Source organism: Lactuca sativa, chromosome 7 (assembly GCF_002870075.4).
Source record: "Lactuca sativa cultivar Salinas chromosome 7, Lsat_Salinas_v11, whole genome shotgun sequence".
Classification (NCBI taxonomy): Eukaryota; Viridiplantae; Streptophyta; class Magnoliopsida; order Asterales; family Asteraceae; genus Lactuca; species Lactuca sativa.
In genome coordinates this window covers 5841103-5866399 of record NC_056629.2, presented here as the reverse complement: position 1 = coordinate 5866399, position 25297 = coordinate 5841103, and the positions used below count along the sequence as shown (strand labels likewise).

Sequence of the window (25297 nt, the reverse complement as noted above, 5' to 3'; positions counted from 1 at the left end):
GAGCTCCTCAACAGAGTCCAACTGGTCATGCATTCTAATGTTATATCTCCTAGGTCCACATATGTTGTTGTAATGCTCGTGTTTCGAGGCTAAGCATTGATGCGATGATGTAATAGTCTAGGTCAACCGTTGTAACCTATTTTAAAGTAATAAAGATGAATTACTTGAATATTATGTGAATTATGTGCTTTTATGTGGTTATATACTTGTTTGTAAAGATATAATAAAAATAAGCGTCAAAAATAAAACGTTAGATAATCCCGATATCTACGAATAAAGTTGTAGTGGTCGTGACAAGGATTCCGGACATATAAAGAACGCCGAAATCCGAGTTATAACGAAGAAGTTATGACATGTTGAAGTTTTGTGACAAAACCGGCACGACACTGTGTGAAGTAAAAAGTGAGTTTACGGTAAAGTACTTTTTAGCCTTAGTGATCTAAACGAAAGTTATAGAGTACGGTCCCACCTACGCGTGGATATAAAAAACGTTGAAAACGGAGGTCGTATACGAAAGTTACGAATTTTAGAAGTCGGAGGTGTAAATTGCGAAGCTGGATGCGAGGCCACTCCCCGCGTAGACCTTCGGACGCCTCACGTACGAGTACGCCCCATGTTGACCGAAGTACGATCAACGGTCTCTTTTCTTCTACGATCTGAATCATGCCACGTCGCCCCACCGAAATTACGACACCTGCCTCTACGCGCAGCGTACCACCGAGGGTACGCTCAATGTAATGCGGGTGCGAGAGCTACCGGATTTCTAGCCACCCTAAACCACCCCAAAGCAAGAAACCTCCCTAGCACTAGAAGAAAGCACCAGAGCGCCCGAAAGCTCCGAGAAAAAGAGCTTTTCGGTTTAGAAACTCTGCCCCCGCAAAGCCCGGTTTTCAAGCAAACCTCCTAGTTTCGTCAAAGAATATCATTTTAGGAAGCGAAGTGATGTCTGAATCACCACCTTATCAAGTGAGTGTATAGTCACTTTCATCTTACACATAAATATGAAATATTTTATATAAATTACGTGATATATATTATTTGTTTACTTGAGATCTATGTTGGATTAAAGATCTAAACCTCTTTATTTTTAGATCTGAACTTTTTCTTTCAGATCTAAACTTTTCTTCCAGATCGGAACCTCTCCCTTCAGATCTATACTTTCTCACTTCAGATCTAAACTTTTTCTTTCATATCCGAACTTTTTCCTTCAGATCTAGACTTTCTCACTTCAAATCTAAACTTTTCAGACCTAAACTATATATATATATATATATATATATATATATATATATATATGTGTGTGTGTGTGTGTGTATATATGTATGTATTTTATACTTGAGATCTATGTTGTATGAAAGATTTAAACTTCCTTTTCATATCTGAACTGTATATGTGTTTTATATATACAAATATGTTGGGTAAAATATAGGTAGATGTAATAGGTGGTGTGTGATGAAATAAAATGATGAGAGACCTCAGTTTGATGATGATCCAATCATCTAGCGGAGTATGGATGACGACTACGAACTTTTCTAAACAGTCCAGTGGAACGCTAGCATGCTCGCAACATGTAGGTGTTTATTTGAACTACGTGCTCACCAGTTGTACCCCATCCCCCTCATGGTTTCCATATTTGACATAAATTGCTCAGGAATCCCCTAAGCAGTGTTGTCACCCCCAATGAAATTCCTTAGGCTAGGTCCCATTTTATTAGATGCTTTAGGGACGTAAAGTGAGGATAACCCTATATGCTCACCAGGCTCCCCTGCCTGACCCACTTAGTTTCTTGTATTATAGGTAGTGACTCAAGGGCATAGATGCGATGATCAGATGAGTGATTATAGATTATAGGCCAATAGAAATAAATAGAAATGTTGTAAGGCCTATGTTGTTTTTGGTTTATGCTTTTGATTTGTATTGACGATGACATATCGGGTTTTGTAATGTAATGAAAATACATTTCTTCGGAAATGTTTTGATAAATACTTATCTATATTTTTGGGAACAAATTCCGCAACACTTTCTGTAAAAAAAAGTTACTTTGATTTTATTATAAAGCATAAACAAAATCGTTCTTTTTTGGCCGTGAAAATGGGGATGTCACAGTTGGTATCAAAGCATTAGTTTAAGCGAACTATAAATTTGTATGATTTCTAGACTTAAACTTACAATGCTAAGCGATGATCGTGAGATGAGTGTCTACCATATTCTAGGCACAAGCACTAGTTTATTTAGGAAATATGCCTAAAATGTTTTTATATGCTAAATGCTATTATTTGTTTAGATCTATGATCTGTTGTCGACCGGATCTAGAAACCTTATGTGTTTAGGATTCTAAATGTACGACTACGATATTAGAACTAGCATGTAACGATTCGGAGTGATAAGGAGAATTTAAGCGTCTATCGTAAATAAATATCTAAATTCACCTAATCTGGTGTATATATCGAAATAGCAAGAACCCGAAGCAGAGCTGGAAACGTGAATGAAAACAGGAATCAATAGCCTCGTCCCCAAGGGATTGAGCAAGTGCCGATAGTAGAAGCTTCACCTGAGCCGGTCACAATGGCTGGAGTACAAGCCATGATTCTAGCTATAATGGCTGAGCAGAGGGAAAAATGAGGCAACTGTTGCTGAATAATAGGGATGAACCTTCGATGCCCGTTGAACAGCCAGAACTGAATGATGGCCAATCAGAGGAGGGAAACTATAGCAGGACCGTTGGTCAAGCTGAACCGCCGGTGATAAGGAGAAACAACCAAGAGGACGGAGTCGAGAGAAACGGATGTAAGTATAAGGACTTTACGACTTGCAAGCCATCAACTTTCACTGGGAAAGAAGATCCAATTAGAGTTATGGACTGGATATCGGAAATGGAATTGGCCTTCATAACATGTGGTTGCAAAGGCAAGCTACAAACCACATTTGCAGTGCCTCAATTCAGAGGTGGTGTTGTTCGCTGGTGGAACACTATGGGGAAAACCATAAGCCCCAATAAGCCTCTGCAACTGACTTGGGCAGAGTTTTTGGTGCACTTCAAGCGTAAGTATTACCCGGCCCAAAATCTGCTTGAGCTAGAGAACCAATTCCTGACATTGAAAAAGGGAAGTATGTCTATTGGTGAATACACCAATGCCTTCACTGACAAAATGGAGTTTGCTTTGCGCATCGTTCTAGACGAGCTGACAAAAGTTGATAAGTATGCAATGGGACTTCCATGGGAGTACGTTGTGTCAGTCCGCCAGGCACCTACTCTGGAGGCAGCTCTCTGGGCTGCCAGGTTTGTTGAGGAAATGATCAAGGGGAGAGCCGCCAACAAGGTTGAGGCTGGCGAAAAGAGAAAGTTTGAGGGATCTGCAAGGTTCAACAAGAAGAACAAGTTTGGATTAAGGAAGTATGGAGGAGGAAACGAAACAAAGTGGTGGGAGAAGTGTAAAAAGAAACACTTCGGGAAATGTATCGAAGAGGTGACCTGCTATACGTGTGGGAAGACAAGGCATTACGCCAACGAGTGCACCGCCAGCAAAAGGGTGTGCTATGGGTGTCACGAGGAAGGGCACATTTCGAAAGACTGCCCGAAGAAGAAGGAGGCAACAACGCCCAATTTCCCACGGAAACCAAAGGCGAAAGCATTGCAGATGACCCTGGAAGCCGCAAAGGATGCAACAGATGTCGCTTCAGGTACCCTTTTTGTAAATGAATTTTTGGGAATGATATCATTATTTTCATATTATGATTTGAAATTATCAATAAATGTTTTTTTTAATCTAGTAATAATAATAATCAAAAGAACAGTCAATTTTTAGGAATGATATCATTATTTTCATAGAGAACTGATCCGTACATAACAATTTTTTTTTATACACAGTAATTGGTTTAAAATATTGTATTGTACAACTATATAATGTATGAATTGTTGTGTATAGAAAAAATTGTTATGTAGGAATGACTACTTATTCTCATATTTCATATTTAATAGGAACGAAGAATATAATTTAGCATTTTACTTTGTAACAGATGTTCCATATTTCCGTATGGGTCCGTTTAGATCAATTATTGAAAGAAAAAGAAGTGGAAAAGAGAAAACACGTGATTAAATTAAATGGACGCTAATAAATTATAGTCGCCTTGCCGTTGCCTTGGAGGCTCGGAGCATCTCTCTTTATCTGCCGTCTAGATACGACTGGAAAAACAGTTTTTTCCCGAATTATTGTAAAGTTGTGGTCAAAGTTCAACATGTACACTACAGAAGCAGGTAACCTGAATTCGTTATCAATAGTCGCTAATCTCTTGCAGTTTCAATGTGTATTGATGTGACAGATGATTGTTTTTGTTGGTGTATATGGTTGAAATTAATGAGCAGTGATCGAGTTTTTGGGTTGTGTGCCGTTGCTTCAGAGGCTCCCGAGCTTGTCTCTCCGGAAAATCGCACAAGTTGTTACTGTTAAACACTACGGTAATAAGTTGGTTCTATTTTGATTGTCGACTGATATAATTTTGGTGAATTTGATGTTTTGATGATCAGTTTACTTGGTAGAAAAGTAGGGTTTTGAATATTACAGTAATAAATTAGTTCTATATAGACTGATACCGGTTGATGTTTTGATGATCGGTAATTTGATAGAAAAGTAGTGTTTTGAGTTGTTTTAGATTTCAGATTTATGCCTATTATTGTTAGATTTCAAGTAATAATTTATTTCTGTTATGGATGGATTGAATAATGTAATTGTGCAAATCTAAGGTTGATTCGTCAAGTACTATATCATATTACCTCCAATCCATTAGTAGCATTGAAAGTTTGATATGTGTGATGTACCATGAAGACTGGAAAATTGTACAGATGAAATGACCCATTTATGAGTTTGCACCATTTCAAATGGATTATGCTGGTGATATTACAGTCTTCAGTTTTGTCATTGATTGGATATTTGGGGAATAGTAAAACACTATGCTTAGGCTATGTGCCAGTTACCAAGTAAATATTTGCAATTATATGGGACTGAGAGTAATAGTTTAATTTAGTGTGGCTTGGCTTCATCAGAATTTTAGGAATGTTGAAAAGTGTTAAGAAAGCATAAAATTTGGAATACTTAGGTTGTATGGAAAGGAAGCTAAATAATTCTGGGGTATCGTTGGTCAATTTACATAACTATCAGGAGAAAGCATACAATAAAATTTGGAATATCTTATTGATTCAGTAAAATTTGTTAGCAAATATGTTATTGTTGCTGCATAGAGTATAAATATACAGGAGTACGCTTTCAGTATTATCGTAAAATGATTTACTTAAAAGTCTTAGACTAGTTTAATTATGAAATTAGGGTTGTTTTTGTGCCCCTCAAAATGAAAGATGTTTATTGACTTAAATAGTTGTAATGTTTCCTTTTCAAGAACCACATGAGTATGTTGTTCGTGAAGGAGAGGCTGGGAATGGAATCTACTTCATATGGGAAGGCGAGGTAATGTTTTCCATGTGATTCAATAATACGGAATGATGAGTAAACTGCCTCGTATAGCAATGTACTTTGCTCTTGCTCTACCAATATGAGCAATGTACTTTATTTTTTACCCATAGTAGCAACATACTTACTTTTCTAATCGATAATAGCAATGTCCTTTATCTTTTACCTATAATTGAATCTTGCTACCAATATGGGCATCATATATTTGTTACATATTGCCTATTATTGGTAAAGAAATGTCAGTATGCTGCTATTATGTGTAAATAGTATAATATATTGCCTACATTGGTAAACAAATCAATGACAGCACGTTGCTATTTCCTGCAATTTTCCCTAGTATGATTATTCAAAATTTGCAGGCGGAGGTGTCTGGCTATGTCCAAGCAGATGAGCATAATAGGCCAGAGTTCCAACTTAAACGTTATGACTACTTTGGCAATGGTGAAAATCTCATCTTTCATCTTTCATTATATCATTATTCTCGCTTGCTATATAATTTATTGTTTTTTTTTTCATTCCCAATAACTGTAAACAACAATAGTTTAATTCTCAATGGAACAACAATGCACTCAAAGCTAGTCCTTTCATGATAATTCTTGATTTGACTAATTTAACCTTGATTTGTAGGTGTGGCAGTATCTGCACAGCAAGCAGATGTCATTGCACTTACTAAGGTACTTTGAATAGTTCTGTCTTTCCTTATTTTATTTTCTGAATTTGATTATTTTAATTCCCTCCCGTTATTTGCAACAGTTGACCTGCTTAGTATTGCCCCAAGAGCATTGCAGTTTGTTGCAGTCAAAGTCAATCTGGAGTGCAGACAAAACACTAGAATCATGTTCACTTGTAGAGAGCATATTGCATCTTGAGCCTATAGAAGTAAGTAAAGCAATATATAAATAAAAATAAACAAAGCAGGCTATATCATGTGATCCCTGACCCTGTTATATATGTTGATAAAAAAAAAAAATAAAAAAAAAACCTTGTATTTGTGATGTTTTCTATGAAGGTCAACATTTTTAAAGGGATCACGTTGCCTGATGCTCCACGTTTTGGGAAAGTGTTTGGTGGACAGTTCATTGGACAGGTAATAGTAAAACTTTTTCTTTTGGTTAAACTGGAACAGTTGATTATACATTGTTTTATACTTATATTGTATATTTATATTATATACATGCATATCATGTTAGGGAAAATTGCAGAAAATACCTATATTTTTTACTCAATTTTTGACACCCTACATTATCAATAATATTTTCCTACCAGTATATGTAATGCTCCCATTCATTTAGGTAGAGATTTCTCTATAATATAAAAAGTTGAGTAAATTACATGTTTGGTCCCTGAGTATGGATTATTTTCATTTTTGGTCCCAAAAGGTCTTCTCTTGCAATTTAGGTCCTTATTTGAGGATTTTGTAGCTTTTGGTTCCTGTTCCAAGTAAATGAGTTTATTTTTTTTTCACCCAAATTTCAAAAACCAGCTTTACCAAGGGACCAAAAACAGTCATTTTACTTGGAAAAGGGACCAAAAGCGTTATGAGAGAGAACCTCAAATAAGGACCAAAATTACGAGAGAGAACTTTTTTGGACCGAAATTGCAAAAATCAGCTATACTCAGGGGCCAAATGTAATTTACTATAAGAAACTGAAAATCTGATGGGAATGGTTTTTGTAAATGGTGAATAATATGCAGGCGCTGGCTGCAGCATCAAAAACTGTTGATTCACTCAAGATTGTTCATAGCTTACATGTTTACTTTCTTCTTGTTGGGGATCTTGAAAGTAAGCCATGTTCAATTTATCAGCTTGTTGGGATAATTAGATTAGATGATGTGTCATTTCGTTTGTCTTTGATGAATAACTTGGGAGAAATGTCTGATAAGTGTATGCTTGCATTGCAGTTCCAATTATATATCATGTTCATCGCGTACGCGATGGCAATAGTTTTGCTACACGAAGGATAGATGCAATACAAAAGGGAAATGTTGTGTTCACAATGATTGCTTCATTTCAGGTATTTTCTATATTCAATTAACTTTGATTAAATCCTTTCCCATTTATTGTTATATCGATATATTTTTATTACAGAAAGAAGAAGTAGGGTTTGATCACCAGTTACCCTCTATGCCAGCTGTCCCTGATCCAGAACTGGTATCAGAAGTACCTTTGCTTTCTACAAACTCAGTAAAAAATTGGTATTTCCTTGTTATTAACTCTGATGTTTTCAGCTTTTATCAATGGAAGATTTGCGTGAGAGGCGCCTTACCGATCCTCGTCTTCCCAGGTAAAAATTGGTAGATCCATTCTTTGTTAAACCCTAAATACTAAGAAGGTATAATATGAATATTGAATGCTTGTTGGTGTTATTGTCACAGGACTTACAGAAACAAAGTTGCCACAGCAAAGTTTATTCCTTGGCCTATTGAGATAAGATTTTGTGAGCCTAGCAATTCAACCAACTACGATAAACGTCCTGCAAGGTCCACCTCCACCACATTTCATAAACGCCAATTTACGCAAAAACCATTATATTTTTATCGCAATTTTCACTTTAACCACTTCACTTGTACTTTTATTTTTTCCAATCAAACCATAAAAACTTTTAGACATTTCTACAAATTATCCATTTTCACTTGATATAAGAGGTTAAAATGGTTAATTTGAAAAATCACTGTTGAGACCTAATATAATGGTCAACATTGTTAATTTGGAAAGGAAAACTGAAGTATTAGTGGTTGAATCGCAAAACTGCCAAGAATATAATGGTTTGTTTGTAAGTTGCCATACTCATGTATGGTTACTATTTAATATGGGAAAATTCCATGAAATAGCAACATACTTTTGTGATTTGTTTGTAGTAGCATCCTTTTATTTCTTCCCATCACAACATTGTACTTTGTCAATTCTACCCAATTATAGGAATGTCATCCAAATATGAAACTGCTATAATATAATTGGATAGAATTTTTAAAGTATAATGCCCTAATACTAAGAAGGAAAAATCAGATGCTATATAAACTGGCTAGATTTTTCAAACTACAGTGGTAATTAGAAAAGGTTAAAGTACAATGCTGGAATAGAAGGAAATGAAAATAGGATGCTATAATTCACAAATAAATGAAAATACGTTGCTATTTTGGTGCATTTAAGGCTTGAATAATAATAAGAATAAATTACTGAAATCGTCCCTATGGTTTGGTTAAAATTGTACGTTTGGTCACTAACTTTTCTTTTGCACTCGGATGGTCCCTGTGGTTTGATTTTGTTGCGTTTTCCGTCCCTTACGTACATAAAATTAGGGACCAAACGTGCATTTTGACCAAACCATAGGGACGAAAAACGCAACAAAATCAAACCATAGGGACCATCCGAGTGCAAAATAAAAGTTAGGGACCAAACTTGCAATTTTGACCAAACCATAGGGACGATTTCAGTAATTTACTCTAATAATAATAAATATTATATATTATTTTGCAGTTTGAGGTACTGGTTTAAAGCGAAAGGAAAACTCTCAGATGATGAGGCTTTGCATAGGTGAGAGTCCTTTAATAAGGTTGAGGTGATAAATATATTAGAGTATTATTTAGACAATAATCAGATGATATATAATTATATTATATTTATGCGTAGATGTGTTGCAGCATACACTTCAGATCTCATATTTCTAAATGTCAGTCTGAATCCTCACCGCAGTAAGGGCTTGAAAACCTCTTCTGTTAGCTTAGATCACTCGTAAGTATCCAGCACCTTAAACTATCCTATAAATAATCACTTATCACTCTTAACTTTAAATACAAACAATTAATTAAATCGTTTTAATTGTAACAATTATTCTTTTGAAATATTCCATCATTTCCTTTTCTGGAAAGTTTTCATGTTAAAATCATACGAATTATGGCTTTCGTATTAAATAATAGGGTTTATGTCATGTTTAATCACCTCTTTAAGTCATGTATTTATAATACCATCATGACCTGTTATTGCAGGTTTAACCGGTTGCCTTGCCTATGTGGCATCCACCTTGAACAAATTCTGATTAGACTATGTCCATGTGGAGCTGACATGACGTCTATGTGGACTTTGTTACTTAATTTAAAATTGATTACATTATATTTTTGGTCCCTGATTATAGCTGATACTTGCATTTTTGGTCCCAAGAAGTTCTGTTGCAAAATTTGGTCCTTAGTTAAGGTTTTTGTAACATTTTTTTTTGTCTGTGTTCCAAGTAAATGAATAAATTGCAAAAATCAGCGATACTCAGGGATCAAAAATAGTCATTTTACTTGGAACATGGACCGAAATCTTACATGATCCTCCCCAAAATAACAAGTTAACATTTTGGGATTAAAACTGCTAGTATCAGCTATAATCAAGGACCAAAAATGTAATTTCCTCTTTGAAGTTCTAAAAACTTAAAAATCAATAGTAAATTACCTTTTTGGTACCTGAGTTTGTTTTCAGTTTTGGTCCCAAATAGTTTCCAAAATTGCAGAGGAAACTATTGAAAATACAGTTTTTAAACAATCTCAGGGTCCATAATCGTTACAACAATTGAAAATAGGCACTAAAAGTGCAAAAGGAAACTATTTGGGACCAGAACTGCAATTTTTGTACAAACTCAGGGACCAAAAATGTAATTTACTCAAAAATTAATATTAACTTTTTATCACTTTTTTGATTGCTAAAACTTTTATGTTTTAAAAAATCTATAATTCAAGTATATATATAAAAAACTAACTTTATAAGTTATAAAAAACTGAAAAATAAGTCAAAAGTACTAATTTAGCGCCACATAGACATAGTCTGATCAAAATTTGTCCAGGGTGGATTCCATGTAGGCAAGGCAACCGCTTAAAGTAAACCTGCAATAGCATGTTACGATGGTATAAATAATAGAGATACAAAAGGTATAGTTTAAGGGGACACAGACCACAATTACAACTTTCATGATCTAAAGAGAAAATTGGACAAACGTTGGTTACCTAAACATGACATAAAATAAACCCTTAATGATAACGAACCTCTCTTGATAACTTTTTTTTGTTTTAAATAAGGATGTGGTTTCACCGGCCTTTTAGAGCTGACGAGTGGTTGTTGTTTGTGGTAAGTGCCAAAAAGTAGTCAGGTCTTGTTTTTATTAAATTACTCTTTGACTCTTTTGATATGAAACATGACTCCTTGTTTGGGTTTGGTTTTGGTTTTACAGATATCGAGTCCAACTGCATACAATGCACGTGGATTCGTGAGTGGCCAAATGTTCAACAGAAAAGGAGAGGTATGCGTATGCCCCCCCACCATCACTATCATCCTAGCTAACACATCTTTATGACTCACCCCAATCATAAAAATAAAAAAAAAAACTTATTACATAAAAGAAATCTATTTATATCCTAGCTAACCAGAACAGTCTTTTATTATATTAAAAAAATATAAAAGAACTATCTTCTCTCTCATTCACAATAACACACAAGTAACCCAACCATTTCAGTTTTTGGTGAAAAGTTCACCAATAATGACAAAAAAATTATTAACAGAAAAAGAAATATATTTTGATGAAACAATAATAATATGTTTATTTCGTTTTCTATTTAAATGTGAACTGCTTATATCTTTTATGATCTTAAACATAATAAAAACTGAGCACAAATAATAACATTTTATAATAAAAGGTTGGATTGTTTATAAAATAATAAAAATAGAACTGGTTGGGTTGTTTATGTGGATGAGAAAGAAATTAATATTTTAATAAATGGTTGAGTTGGGTTTAATTGGATTGTTGCTGAAGATAGTCGACTTTATTAGCAACCTGACCCAATTCAATGTTTCATTAAAAGTATATGACAATTATCACAACATTGGTGGTGTGTTTAGGTTTTTTAATAAAAATTAAGTCATAATTTAAAGTCAGATAAATTACCAATAAGACAGTCATGATTGGTTCATCTCAAGGATAACATGGGTGCTTTAAACAAAGTGTTGTCCTAATAAATGAATAAATGATGTTTATAAAATATTTGATACATTTTGGGGAAATGTAAAAAGCTAGGACTTAATGAGGAAAGCTGACTTGCTTTTTATTACTAGCTTGTTGCATCTGTAACTCAAGAGGGCTTGATAAGGAAAGTCCGAAAACCACCTTCCCCTGCTGTTTCCAAGCTGTAAAGTGATACTATACGTTTCTTTTATGAATCAAAAAAAAAAAATCTTAGTATTTAATACCAATAGTTATATTGATTTAATCGAACATGATATATTCGATATGAGTTTTAAATTCTTGTTAAAGTGTGTATTGTTTTTTTTAAATATTTTTTTTGACTCTTATGTTTTATAAATAGTATTTTGATTTAATTTATATTTTTCTAAACAAATACACTTATAATTTTCATCGAACTATGTAATAAATAAAAGTAAAACTACATACATATGTTTGTGTATGGTATAAAAAGTCTATGGAATAAACCAGTGTTTATCTCATCTCATCGGTACTTTAACTAACATATTTTGAATTTAATTGGTAATTTATATTTAATTAAAATGTTGATGAGACGTTAAAGAATGTTGGATTGTTTTTACTTTTTACCTAAGCGGTTTAAATTAGATAAATCCAAACCAAAAGTATGTCACTATACTATATTACAATAATGATCATTTTTAATGCTAGATCCGTTTTCATTGTTTATGTTTGTCATGCGTAATATATAGATGCAAAAATATTTTATAGTATATGTTTTGAGAGGAATCAAATCCTTAATGCTTATACTGAGTTTGGTAAACAGAAAACTAAAAGCAATTCTAAAGCTATCCCAGTAGCAATTCAATCCAACTCAATTTTTCTATAAAAACTAATTTCTTTCTCTTTGATCTATGCTATCTAATCCAATCCAATTATTCATACTCATTAGCAACTCAACCCAACCCAAACCTATTTTTTATTTAATAAATATAATCTATGTTTGTTTTTATTTTACTAAAAAGTAATCGAAATATTAAATCTAAATATTTTATTTCAAAACAAATAAATAATTAATTTAAATATAAAATTAAATAAAAAGGATTTAGATATAAAGAATTGGAATGGGATATGAAATACGTTTACTGGACAACAATTACATATTTTAGTAATTTTTTTATATATTTTTTTTATTAAGATAATATTGTTAGTTTAAAAATAATATGTTTTATCTAAAAAAATATATTAAATAACCACTTCAAAGATGGACACATGTAAAAAAAAAAATGATAAGAAAAGTGGGCACGATCTTTGGTGAGCTTGGTTGCTCCCGTGGCCTAGGCCACAAAAAAAAAATCAATTATAATTTTTTCTTTCTTAAAAATTCAGTGAGCGGCTCGTCAAAACCTCCCTCCCGATGGGAGTAGCCTAATTAACAATTTCTTGAGATAATGATAATCATATATCAATGGTTTCATTTGATTTGCCTAAAATACATAAATAAGTAGGCACCAAAAGGGATATTAACAAAACTGACTAGTTTTTTTTTTTTATTTTTTTATTTTTTTTATTATTTTTTTTTTAAATATTTTTCTTGCATTTTAACAAATGATATTTTCGACTTTTTGTTGGGAATAAGATACTTCAGATTTGTCAAAATATATGATGTGTGTTTTTTTTCTTCTCATTTGCATCAAATATTTATCAAAAAACTCTACATATGTCCGAAATGATCATTTTGAAGTGTGTAATATAGCCGTTTTCAATGAAATGTCACTTTCTAAGCTCTTCGATTGTATCTACTTCTAGTTTTCTATTTTTTTTGTTAGATTGCAGTAAAACATGGAGTATTTTCTTGAACTTGCAGATTTTTTCATTGGATTTCAGATTTGTTCTTAAAATTTCTGAATAACATTTTTTTTTAATAATTTGGAATACGGGTATTAATCTGGAATTTCAATCCGAAAAGTACTTTTTTTTGGTAAAATAGGTATTTTTAATTTGACTAAAGTTGGTCCCAAATGTCCACAATGATCCATTTTAAACAAAAAATTATTTTTGCCAAACAAAAACTTGATTTTTTTTAAATATCTCATTCCTAGTAATGTCCCCACCAAAAATTCTATAAAAGTAAAAATGATAAATTTGTTGCCTTGGCCATAAACAAAAGCTTTAGGCCCAATAAGAGTTGAGTTGGCTTGAAGTTAAAAAAAAGTTGCTGCATATAAACTTATCGGCTAGAATGCTAGATGGCTGATCTACTCCACAACTTTTCAAGAACAGCACGTTTTTTTGCTTTATTTACCTCAAATTTAAGCGAACTTGTGAACTATTGGTTATCGATATATATTTATATTTGATAAGAATTCCTTTATTGTTTACTAGGTGTGAGGCCCGTGTATTACACGGATTGATTTAAAAAAAATTTAAACATTAAATTAAAGTGTAAATAGAAAATATTTTTAATGTACAACTCTAAAGTAAGAAATGAATAAACGTATTTATTGCAATTTAATATCATATCATATATATGATATTTAATACTTTAGGTGTGGGCGGATACCACACCCTTGCGGTGATGATATGTCACTGTAGTGGTGCAGTGAACACGACACCTACCGGGGTGTACTGCCGTAAGGCCACCGCATCAAATAAGTTTATCACACCACTTTTTTTTTTTTGACAATTGGAATGTTGTCGTTAAACGACTAGTTTTTGATTTTTTGAATTTTTTCAGTTTTAATTTTTTTTTGTTTCTTTAAATTAACACTATAAATATTATATTCTATATCACATATTTCACACAAACAACACTTTCAATTCATACAAAACCTCAAATCTTTTCATTTCAAAAATAAATCCAAACAACCCTCAGTTTACCGCTCGAACCAAATTGCGTGCAAAGGTTCGTTCTTTGGATCTGTTTGTTTACCGACTGCAATTTGATCCATCTATGATTTCGCCCGGATAAAAACCAACAAATACTACAATAACATTATATGATGCAACCCCTTAGCCCAACCATGTTACAAAGTATTTTCCCTCTCTCTGAATACATTTCGGGAAGCCGAGAGGAGATGACATTCAAAAGGTCGCTAGTAGTTTGAAAATTTCTTATTTGAATTTTGAAAATGAGAAACTGGAAGAGAAAAAAGAAAGTTCAAGATGAGATGCAAAGAAGTCGCGATAAGAAATACAAAGAAGTCGCGATATAAATTTTTTAACAAAAAACATCGGTCATGTCACCAGAAACGAGCTCGATATGATTTTGAGGGCTAGAACGGAAATTATGAAAAAAAAAATATACAATTAGTCTTATTTTGTTGTGTTTTAATTTAATTATTGTTTTTAGCTAATTAATCATTTTTAATTAAATTAATGGAATATTCCTCTTTTATTTTTATAAATATGTATTTTAAATATTTATGTAATTAATAAATTACATTTAAAAAAAAAAAGAAAAAAAATATGGTAAGGTGTGTTACTACTCCTATTAGTTTTGAGGGGGTGAGAGGAAAGTGATAGGAAAAAGATGTGACGTTAATATGGCAGACTAAAAAGATGTGACGTTTAGACTAAAAATATGGTAATATATGATATCACACCCATCGGTCTAAGTGTAAGAGTAGAGAGTATGGTCACAAATCATCTTACTTTTCATCACTTACTTTTTTGTCACTCACCAAAATGCAGGAAATTGTCATATTTCATTATATTTCACTTTAACTTTTTTTTTAAATAAAAATAATTGATTTTTAAGATTTGTAATTAAAAAAATAAATATAACTTCTTAAATATGATTAATAAACACAAAATTAATTAAAATTAAAATACTTCATTACTATAAATAAAAATTACATAAAAAAGATACATAAAAAACATTCAAGTTTTAAAAAAAACCTAGAAAACAACAAATAATGAAAAAACACAATCTGGATTTTATTATTGTTTTTTAAAACGACCTATAAAACATAACTAAAACTACATAATATCCGAATTTAAAAAAAAAATACATCACTCGGAATCGTCGTCCTCGTCATCGTCACACTCGACGAATATATCTGATTCTTCATCTGATTCGTCAAACAAATCATCGTGTCAATAATCTATGTGAGGTTGTATGTGAGCCTTATAAAAGTGCTCCACCAAATCCGCACGAAGGACGTGATGAATGTCGTGATCATGTCCTTCTTTTCTATTTGCCCTATACTCTTGCATACTAATGGCTACTCCTTCAACATTTGGCAAAACTTTGTTTTCGTTGTATCGACATATCGTTCTTCCATCATCTTCAAAAATAATATAATGTAATATTGTTCTTCCTTCGTCTTCAAAAATCATATTATGTAATATGATTCATGCGTACATTATGTGTTGAAACATTCTCATTTCAAATGACTGTGACCCAACAAATAATAACTCTTCTTGAACCGTCAAATCGGAGGACGAAGATGACGACATTGGGTTGTGGTTTTATTAAGAGAATATGTAGAAAAAAGATGTAAAAATTAAGTTTGGTCGGTTTGATATTTATAGGGTGATGGATTTAAAAAAAATCAAAATTGAATAGTAGTCATTGTAAAAAGAAGAAAAAAAATAAACATAAACACACACACACACACACACACACACACACACACACACACACACACATATATATATATATATATATATATATATATATATATATATAGTAACATCCCAAAAATCAGAGTAAAATTTTTATTTTCCATAAACAACCCAATTACCATAATTGTTTCAAAAGTGATAGTCAATAATCAAAGTATCCTAAAATCCAAATAACATAAAATCCGAAGGATGTGCATGATCACGTCTTCACCTTGTCACGATCATCTGAAGCACCTGAAACAATAAACTGAAACCGTAAGCCAAAGCTTAGCGAGTTCCCCCAAAGTACTACCATACAAACATATAATCAATTAGATATTGGTTCTACAACCTCCTGGGTGGATTACCCCAAGTCCACAACCTTACGGTTGGAATGCGCCGGTCCACAACCTTTTGGTTGGCTTACCCAATACATACTGGGTCCACAACCTCCTGGTTGGGTTACCCCTAGCCCACAACCTTCCATTTGGAATGCCCCGGCCCACAACCTTTCGGTTGGCTTGCCCAAATTTGTTGACTGGCAGAACAAAGCAGTACAGCCTCAACCCCAACATACCATGTCAACATATACATAAAAATGTCATATATCCAACAAACAGATAATCATATAACCATTCAACAGACAAACATGCAGACCTACAGATCACTACTTCATAAAAACATCCTATATATCTGGACACATATTTAACAGATCACTACAACATAACAATATCCTCTATACTAGGATACATAATCTAGTGGGTCGGCCTGGTGCCTTCGTCCCATAAGTATAGTGAGGAAAACTCAACTCTCACTCCGAACAAATAATCAGCTATACCAGTCATCTATTCATCAAATAGTAACAAATCTCAATTACAAATCAAAATACCCTTAGGTCAAATCCTGGTCAAAGTCAAAAAGTCAGCCGAGTCAACTCAGCTACTCAGCTTGTATGCTTAGCGTACTCGAGTCGTGACCAAAAACGAGATGTTTGACCTCATACGAGCAGCATACCATAGGTACACCCAGCGTACGCTGCTACCATGTTTTCCTTCTATTAAGAGCTTAATCCTTAAGCTCTTTTGTCCAAAACCCATATCTAGTCCTCAAATGACGTCCTTAACCATAAAGTTTCCAACTTTATGGTCTTGCATGGCTATTAAGTGCTTAATACCAAAAAACCTAACTTCTTAACTCATCAAGACATCCTAGTTCATGCATGGAAGAAAACTAAGGTCCAAGATTATATTTTTATGATTCTAAACACTCCAAAATGTCTGGAAGGACAAATCATATGAATTACAATAACCCATACTCATAATACCAAGCTTATGAGACCAAAAAGAAAACAAATCCATAGCTAATTCTGATCTAAACAAAACTTCAATAAGATCAGAGCTTTTTACCTCCAAATGGTACCAAACAATGATGTGATTCTGGATCCAAAGTGCTCTACTCTTCTAAGATGGTGTCCTTTTCTTTCTTCCTCCTTCAAGATCACCAAAACACACACTAATGGCTCAAAGATGCTCTCAAAATGGATTAGGGGTTGTAAGGGTCGAAGATGGGGTTGGTGGTTGATGAGTGAAAGGGGTATTGAGAGTTAAGGATGTCTAAATAGGGTCCAAACCCTAAACATTAGGGTTTGACCCTTGACCACGTACTCCCAGCATACCAGATGTATGCCCAATGTACCTAAGTAAGTCCATGTACGCCCAACGTACCTAATTAAGTATGAATTTTCATTTTAGTCCCATTTGTGACAAATTTGCAAACAATTCTCATGGCAAGGTTCAAAATGTTAAATACCTTGAAATCGAGATGTTGTATATATATATATATATATATAGGAAAATGATCAAATGAGAACACCTAAAAGGTTGAGAACGCGAGAACAGTTCTGGACCAATCAATATATAAGGGCATATAAGTAATTGCATATTTTAATTAAATTAAAATAAAATAAAATCAATCAAATTCCCTTAAATTTAGGACCAGTTACCAAAAAAGGAGATATTTGATTTTTTATTTTTCTTATTAATGAAATATAAAAAACATTTTTATCAAAAAAAAATTAAATCTAAAAAAAATTAATTTTTTTTTCTTAAATTTTTTTTCTCATATTTCACGTTTTTTTTTTTTCAAAAAAAATAATAAAAATCCAACCCCAAATAAATACATTTGTATTCATAAACGAATTTTTTTTTTCAAAAAAACTAATACTACTGCAATCACAAATAAATACATATCAATTTACAAGTAATCCACTTCCTTTCTTTTAATCAACTGAAAATAAAAGGGGTGTAAAAATTATCATTTCTTCATAAAAGAATACATTTAATCATAAATAAGTACACTTATTCACACATGATTACATTGCTATTTACAAATGAATAGATTGTTATTAAGAAATGAATACCCTGGTATACACAAATGAGTAAAACAATACCTCTAATCATAAATAAAATACACTCATTCACACATGATTACACTGCTATTTACAAATGAATACATTGTTATTAACAAATGAATACCCTTATTCATAAATGAATACCCCTCCCATGCATATCATCAAACAGCTTATGTGCACAACCTTTTACCATGATTTGATTACAACTTTGTGTGGCTATCTCTTCCATCAATTGTAAGGGTTGCCACTTGAGCCTTCAAAGACCCACTTGAGCCTATCGAGTTCTTCCAAATCAAACAAGAACAAAAAAAGGAACCCTTACCTATTTTTGAATCGTTGTTGCCCTTCTCGATCACCAAACAACCCAATATCGGGGCTTTGTCACCAGAAACCAATGGCAGACCCCACATCCCGTTGCTTCCATTCTCTTTTCTTCTTCTCTTCGACTGACTTTATGGAGTATATTGTCGACTGACTTGGAATCGGGATGGTCAATTAAAAAGTTAAAATTGGATTTGTGGACTTTTTGGTTCCAATGTCTCACCTGTGAATGTAATCAGAAACGAGGTCTCGGAATCGTAACTCATATTTGCAATCGGAATCGAGCCTATGTTTGGAAAGCTTGGATTCAGGTATTGACATAGATTCGCAATCGGGAGTGTGATGTTCGGAACAAATGAAATTGGGATTGAAAACTATTTCACCTGAGAACGATCGGAGCTTGATAATTTGGGCTTAGACTCATTTTTTCCACGAACACCAAAGTTAAGATCAGATTCGGAACCAACTATTCACTGTTGGGATGTTCAATTGTACTCGGAATCGAGTTCTTGTCGGCTCAAAATCAGAATGAGACGTTGAGCGCCTAACATTCGTAACTATGTGCTCGGAACGAAGGTCTGCTCAGAGTTAATTGCATTTTGGATTCAGAACTCATGTTGTGTTTCACGAGTAGTTTTGAGTCTGCGTTCGTTTATCATGGGCAATTGGGGAAGAAGACTACCGATTTACACACGGCGATTAGGTCAAGAGAGGCAAAGAGTAATTATACGAGTTTACAAAATTAGGGTAATGCTTATTTACTTTAATAGCCTTTATAATTTTCTTTAATTTAAAAATTAAAAGTTAAATGTATTAATAATTAGAAAATTAACAATTAATAATAGCCACATATCTTAAAAATTAGATGGTCCAGATCTGTTCTCGCGTTCTCAACCTTTTAGGTGTTCTCATTTGATCATACCCATATATATATATATATATATATATATATATATATATATATATATATATATATATATATATATATATATATATATATATATTCTCTATTTCAGTCTGTTTAAATAAGAAAAACAAAAAAAGGCCAATCACAACAAGAGAGAAGAGGCGGGGAAGCCTCCCCTCACTCTGTTCCCACACACATATTCCCTTACCCTCGGTATTGTTTTTCGAGGTACGGGTAAGCTTCCCGCTCACATATCCCGCTACATACCCTAGAGTCTAACACACCTTAAAGCTTAGGGTGAAAGAGTTTATCTCTTCCAAACCACATGCCACCTTGGCGACATATTAATATTTATGTCTCCTTTCAATTTTTTCTCTCCCAGCCAACAACACATGAAAATTCATCTCTTCAAACCCATACATTTAATTACAAGTATTAATGCATGATGTATAAGTACATAGAAGAGAAAGAGAGGGTTGAAAAGTGGGTTATGTAATCAGTGAGGAATCTCATTTGACGATAGCACACCTCTTCGGATCCGTGCAGCAGGCGGTATCGGTGGTACTGTCGTGGACACGCTAGAAAAAAATATTGACTCCATCCACCCTTAAAAACAACCTATAATATAGTATTGACATATTCTATTCTTTCATATTTCATTTCTCGACTCTTCATATTTCGTGTTCTCGAGTCTCATATTTGTATACTAATCTCAGTTGATCTGATAACTTTTAGATATTTCCAAGTTTCATGTTTCATATTTTGTATTTTCCTTTTTTCAAGTTTTTCATTTTTCATATAAAAACTAGATAATAGATAAATAAGTAGCATATATAAGGTTTATCATTATTCCTTCCCGATAAAGTTGAAACTCATCGAAAGGAAAGGACAGTGGTTTACTAAAATCGAGCATCCAGCCGATGTCAAACAATACCGAATCAACACCGACCACTTGCCTCCAAAACCCATGAATTGCATAGCATACTCCATGAAATCCCATGAAGCATATACGTCTTTTCAAAGTTGATTTTAAAAAAATTAGTTATTCTTCCTCTTCATTTACTATTAACGGACCATGAAATATTAAAATGTAGCTTGTTCACAACTAGCAACATTTTCTATCACCCAACCAAGCCGAGGAGTTTAGACAGGGCCGATCCATAGGATTTTCATGCCCCGGGCGAGAAGGCTTAATCATGCCCATATAATCAAATCAAACCCATATAAAACATCATAAATAAAGAAAAGATTAGAGAAGCTTCTATTTCACACAGAGTTTATAAGAATTGGATGGAAATGGAATTCAATTCATGTTAGTTCACTGTTTCAACATAAAATTACATTTAACTGAATTCCTATGAAAATTTAGAAAACACTTGAGAAAAAAAATACTAAAATACATTTCTAATCTTGTACTTAGAACTTCACAAAAAAAAATCTTTAATACTTGAAATACTTTTGTTCAAAACTTGTTGTTTTCTTTCTCGCTCTTCTAGTTGCTACTCGCCTGGCACTAAAAAAAAATATTGTTCAAATCTGAAATTTTTGGCTCTAATCCAAAAATAAGAAGTTTTGCTCTTTGGTTTGTTGAAGAAATGAAAAATGTTCCGTGTCCTGAACAGAAAATAAAACAATTAAAGTAAAGATCTTTGAAGTATTTACTCATCTAAAAGCCTTAAAACATTAGAATGTGTAAACCATGTTTAATTCTATTTGTTGACTGCATCTGGTTAGTTTTATCTGGTCTTGATACAAAATTCAAGAGGATGTATAAAAAAACATGGGAGCCATCATTATAACAGTCTAAAAAAAGGTGTATATAAAGACACTACAGGTTATTTCATAGGTAATACTACCATTAGTTTTCCTGTTGGTGGCACATACTTGAATGTGCACCAATGCTTCAGAGGCTTATTTTGCATCAAATAGAAAGTCTATAAGGATATTGCCCCAACCATCAAATGTCAGCCTTGGTTGGAAAATTACACTAACAGTTAAACTTATATAAGACATAAACTTTTAGAAACTTTAATTACTATCAGATTCTAGAATCTTCAGCAGTTTACATTGGTTGCAAGAGAAATACTTACCAGAGACTTTAGGAGAAAAATTCAACAGTTCGACCCTTTGAAATTTTACCAATTCACTTTATGCGAGAATGCCGCCGACTGTAGGAGAAAACTATCAGATTTCCAAGGAGAAGAATGACTGATTCAATTCAAATTTGCAATGAGATTTTTGAAAAGGAAGGAAAGAACTGCCTAATTAACAATAACTTTGTTAGGTGCATTTTGTGCACCCTTTTTGCACAACTTTTAGCCCTTTTTATTTATGTTTTTAGCATAATTGTTCTTTACTTTTATTGCATTTCATCATATCTAGGTTAATTTCTTGAACGACCTTATTTGCACTCTTTCATGTCATTTTCAGGTGAACCGGAGGTTGGAGCGCGCTTTTGGAGGTGCTAGGGAGCGTTGATGAAGATTGCGGGATGATTGGGAGAGAATCGGAAGAATTAGAAAAATCAAGTTTGGACGAGCATCCAGAGGGCAACACGGGGCGTGCTAGGTTTGCATTGGAAACAAACACGGGGCGTGTTTGGCTATCAAACACTTATCTTCTGACTTCGATGAACACGACTCGTGTTCATTTAGCCTATATGGACACGGGGCGTGTTGGGCTATTTGGACATTTTTGAGCATCGTACTTACACTCAACACGACCCGTGTTGATTTGCTCTATTTCGACACGAGGCGTGTTCGACTTAAAAACTGTTTTTTTGGCAGTTTTTACTCTTTTCTTATTTCGTGAATGAGGTCATTTTTGGGGGAAGCAAAGCAGAGAAAAATCATTTTTGAGGAGAAGGGGTTGAAGTTTTTAGCAAGGATTGTCCGTTAAGCATTTGGAAACATTTTGATTTCGTATTTGTAAGCATTTTAATTCTTGATTTCATCTTCTAGATTTCTGGTTTTGTTCTAGTCATGTGTGGCTAGAACTCTAATTTCTCCAACTCATGTTTTGACTTTCTAGTTGTGAATCTAATCATATGACTTGATGTTTGTTCTTAATACTCATGTTTTGACTTTCTAGTTGTGAATCTAATCATATGACTTGATGTTTGTTCTTAATTTCTATCTAATGAATTTGATTTTGCTTCAATCGAATGTTTGATTCTAATTGTGATTCTTATTGGCCATTTGAATTAGGGTTAGGTCATTCCAGTTATCTCTTTTACAAAATCCGTAATTGTTTTGTGAAATTGAACAAGTAACAAGCATTAAATTGACATCTATTGAATGAATTTAGTGTAAATCTTATTCATACACTTTTACACTCCCGAGCTTATGAGGAGTATTGGGTGTTGTTGGGAACATTCACATAAAGCTTCATGCAATCTTTCAATCTAATTCTAAGAGCTTGTTTAGATTAGGTTAGTAAGGTTAGGATTAATCAAAGAGCTTGTTTTGGTTAATTATTGTGGTGAATGGAAAGTGTTAGAGCTTGTTAACACTTTCAAGTACCAACTTAGATAGAATGAAACAAAGGTCTTGTCATCTTGGATTCACATTGTTGAACTGTCATACATGAAGTTGGAGTCCTTATAATATCTGAATTTAATTTACTCATTCAGCCAATTACTTGTGATTTTACTTTATTTGTCTAATCATTGCAATCAACCCCCCCCCCCCCCCCCCCCCCCCCCGCGTTCTTCTTTCATCTTTTGTGAACAAGTACCTTACGCAAAAAGGGTATAGACTGATAGTCCCGTGTCTCTGTGGATCGACCCTACTTGCCTTGTACTACTTTTGAGTGCAATAGAGTAGTGTTACTTAGGAGTATATCGTACCCCTCTATTTGTTGGGTCTGACACCCCTAACAAACTTCCATAAGTATAAAAGTAGATATTAAAGAGAACTTATTTGAGTCGTCTTCCCTGATTCAATGATCAGACGCTTCATCTTCTTCAGCTTTTTAGGCGTGATGTTTAGGAGACCAAGAAGTCAGAAGTGTAAATTAATTTGCAATTGCTGCCAAATTAGGTTTCAGATCATTTAGTTTCCCCTTTTTGTGTTCCAAACCATCAATTTTAGTGGTGGTTGATAAGAGTTTTGGCCCAAATAGCATGCTACCCATAATAGACCTTTGAAATCTAATGCCCCTTTAAAACATGTTGCTCTGGGTCATGGCCCAGCTCGCCCTGGGCTTTGGTCGGCCCTGAGTTTAGAGACGATCTTATATTGTGCACCACTATATTGATCTTCAAATAAAGAACATGAGGAGAAAACATTTCCATTCATGAAACTGAAGTTACTTGGATTTAGTAAATTTGATTGATTGCATGAAAATTTCACCACAATAATTATTCGTTAACCACCGCTTATGCGATTCTAAAGAAACAAACTAATGGGGTTCATAAAATAATTAAAATTATTCGACCATCACAAGTTGAATTTGGCAATTCTGCATAACATGATCTATGATATGAATTCTATTAAACATTAGGTGTGAGACCCATATACTACATATGTTGATTAATATATAAAATATCATGTGAAAAAAATTTAATTTAAAATAACCACAAAATGTCATGTGACAAAATGAATAAGAATGTAACAAATGGCAAAAAAAATTATATATTAGGGTAGATATATATTAAACTCGAAAATCTATATAGAGTTTTAACTTTTAAGTTTTATAAAATTGCATATTTTATGGTAGTTTGTGACATTTATTAAAAATATGGTCATTCTGTAATATCTATTATGAAGAGCTGTTATTTTAGAATTTTTTCTTTGAAAACGATAAATTTTATAAAAGCTCATCTTGGCTTGATATTCTTATATAAATATTTTGATTTACCGCTAAAATTTTAAAAAAGAAAACTATGTCCAAGGAAAACAAGTATCAAAAAATTGCAAAAAAATAGCTATTGATAAACTATTCTTTTAAATAAAAAGTTAAAAACTCGTTTTAAGAATAGTTTTTATACCAATAATAAAAAATCAAATAAATAATAGAAAGTCAAACATTTCTAACTATTTTTTCATTGAACATGTTTTAAAAAATAATATTGAAGGGTCTAGATGATAATTTATTAACCAAAAAAGGTTATCATCTATCTAAAACAAACAAAAAATCATAACTTATTAGGAAATGGATTTATGAATTCAAATTACCATAAATTAATAGACAATCTTTGTCATTTATTATTACATTCATTATATTTAATATTTTACGTATATAAATATTAATATTATGTGACATTTTAATTCATAAAAATTAAAAAAGACATAAAAAAAACCATAAACTGATATGTAAATACTATTTATTAAGAAAATACCATAAAATGACACGTGTCAAAACTAATGAGAAAGTGACATGTGACAAAATGATCTTGATTTATTAGAGTAGATATACTTTGGATAAATGTTGATCCTTTAGATTTGTTTAACCCGTTTTTTTTATTAAATGACCTGATTATATTTAGTGGCAAGTTTAGATTGAAAACTACGCAATTCACTAATTTTTCTATAGAAAATTGTCTGTACAAATTTAAAGATTTTATTGGTAAGGTAGATCCTAATTTTTTTTTTTTTTTTTTTTTTTTTTTTTTTTTTGTAAAGTAGATCACTATAAA

The 25297-nt window shown here is 32.8% G+C and overlaps 1 protein-coding gene across 2 annotated transcripts; it reads left to right on the top strand.

Moving 5' to 3' along the window:
• Positions 1–4096: 4096 nt before the first annotated feature.
• Positions 4097–11745, top strand: LOC111902693 (acyl-CoA hydrolase 2). Of its 2 annotated transcripts, none has more exons than XR_006184668.2 (17): positions 4097–4255; positions 4364–4456; positions 5392–5459; positions 5822–5903; positions 6090–6136; positions 6216–6341; positions 6472–6549; positions 7158–7245; positions 7365–7477; positions 7552–7614; positions 7692–7747; positions 7839–7943; positions 8941–8997; positions 9094–9195; positions 9450–10370; positions 10518–10566; positions 10670–10744. XR_006184668.2 is itself a non-coding variant. In XM_023898515.3 (17 exons), exons 1-17 carry the CDS (start codon positions 4237–4239, stop codon positions 11623–11625), a joined length of 1293 nt encoding a protein of 430 aa, XP_023754283.1. In that variant the 5' UTR covers positions 4097–4236; the 3' UTR covers positions 11626–11745. The 2 variants fall into 2 exon arrangements, 1 of the variants encoding a protein (XP_023754283.1); XM_023898515.3 differs by lacking the exon at positions 9450–10370 and adding an exon at positions 11548–11745 and having other exon boundaries at positions 10670–10738.
• Positions 11746–25297: the final 13552 nt, after the last annotated feature.

Coding starts and splice junctions, on each gene's coding strand:
- LOC111902693 (XM_023898515.3), top strand. Junction 7,478..7,551: donor CAATGATTGCTTCATTTCAG/GTATTTTCTATA, acceptor TTTTTATTACAG/AAAGAAGAAGTAGGGTTTGA. Junction 7,615..7,691: donor CTGTCCCTGATCCAGAACTG/GTATCAGAAGTA, acceptor TGATGTTTTCAG/CTTTTATCAATGGAAGATTT.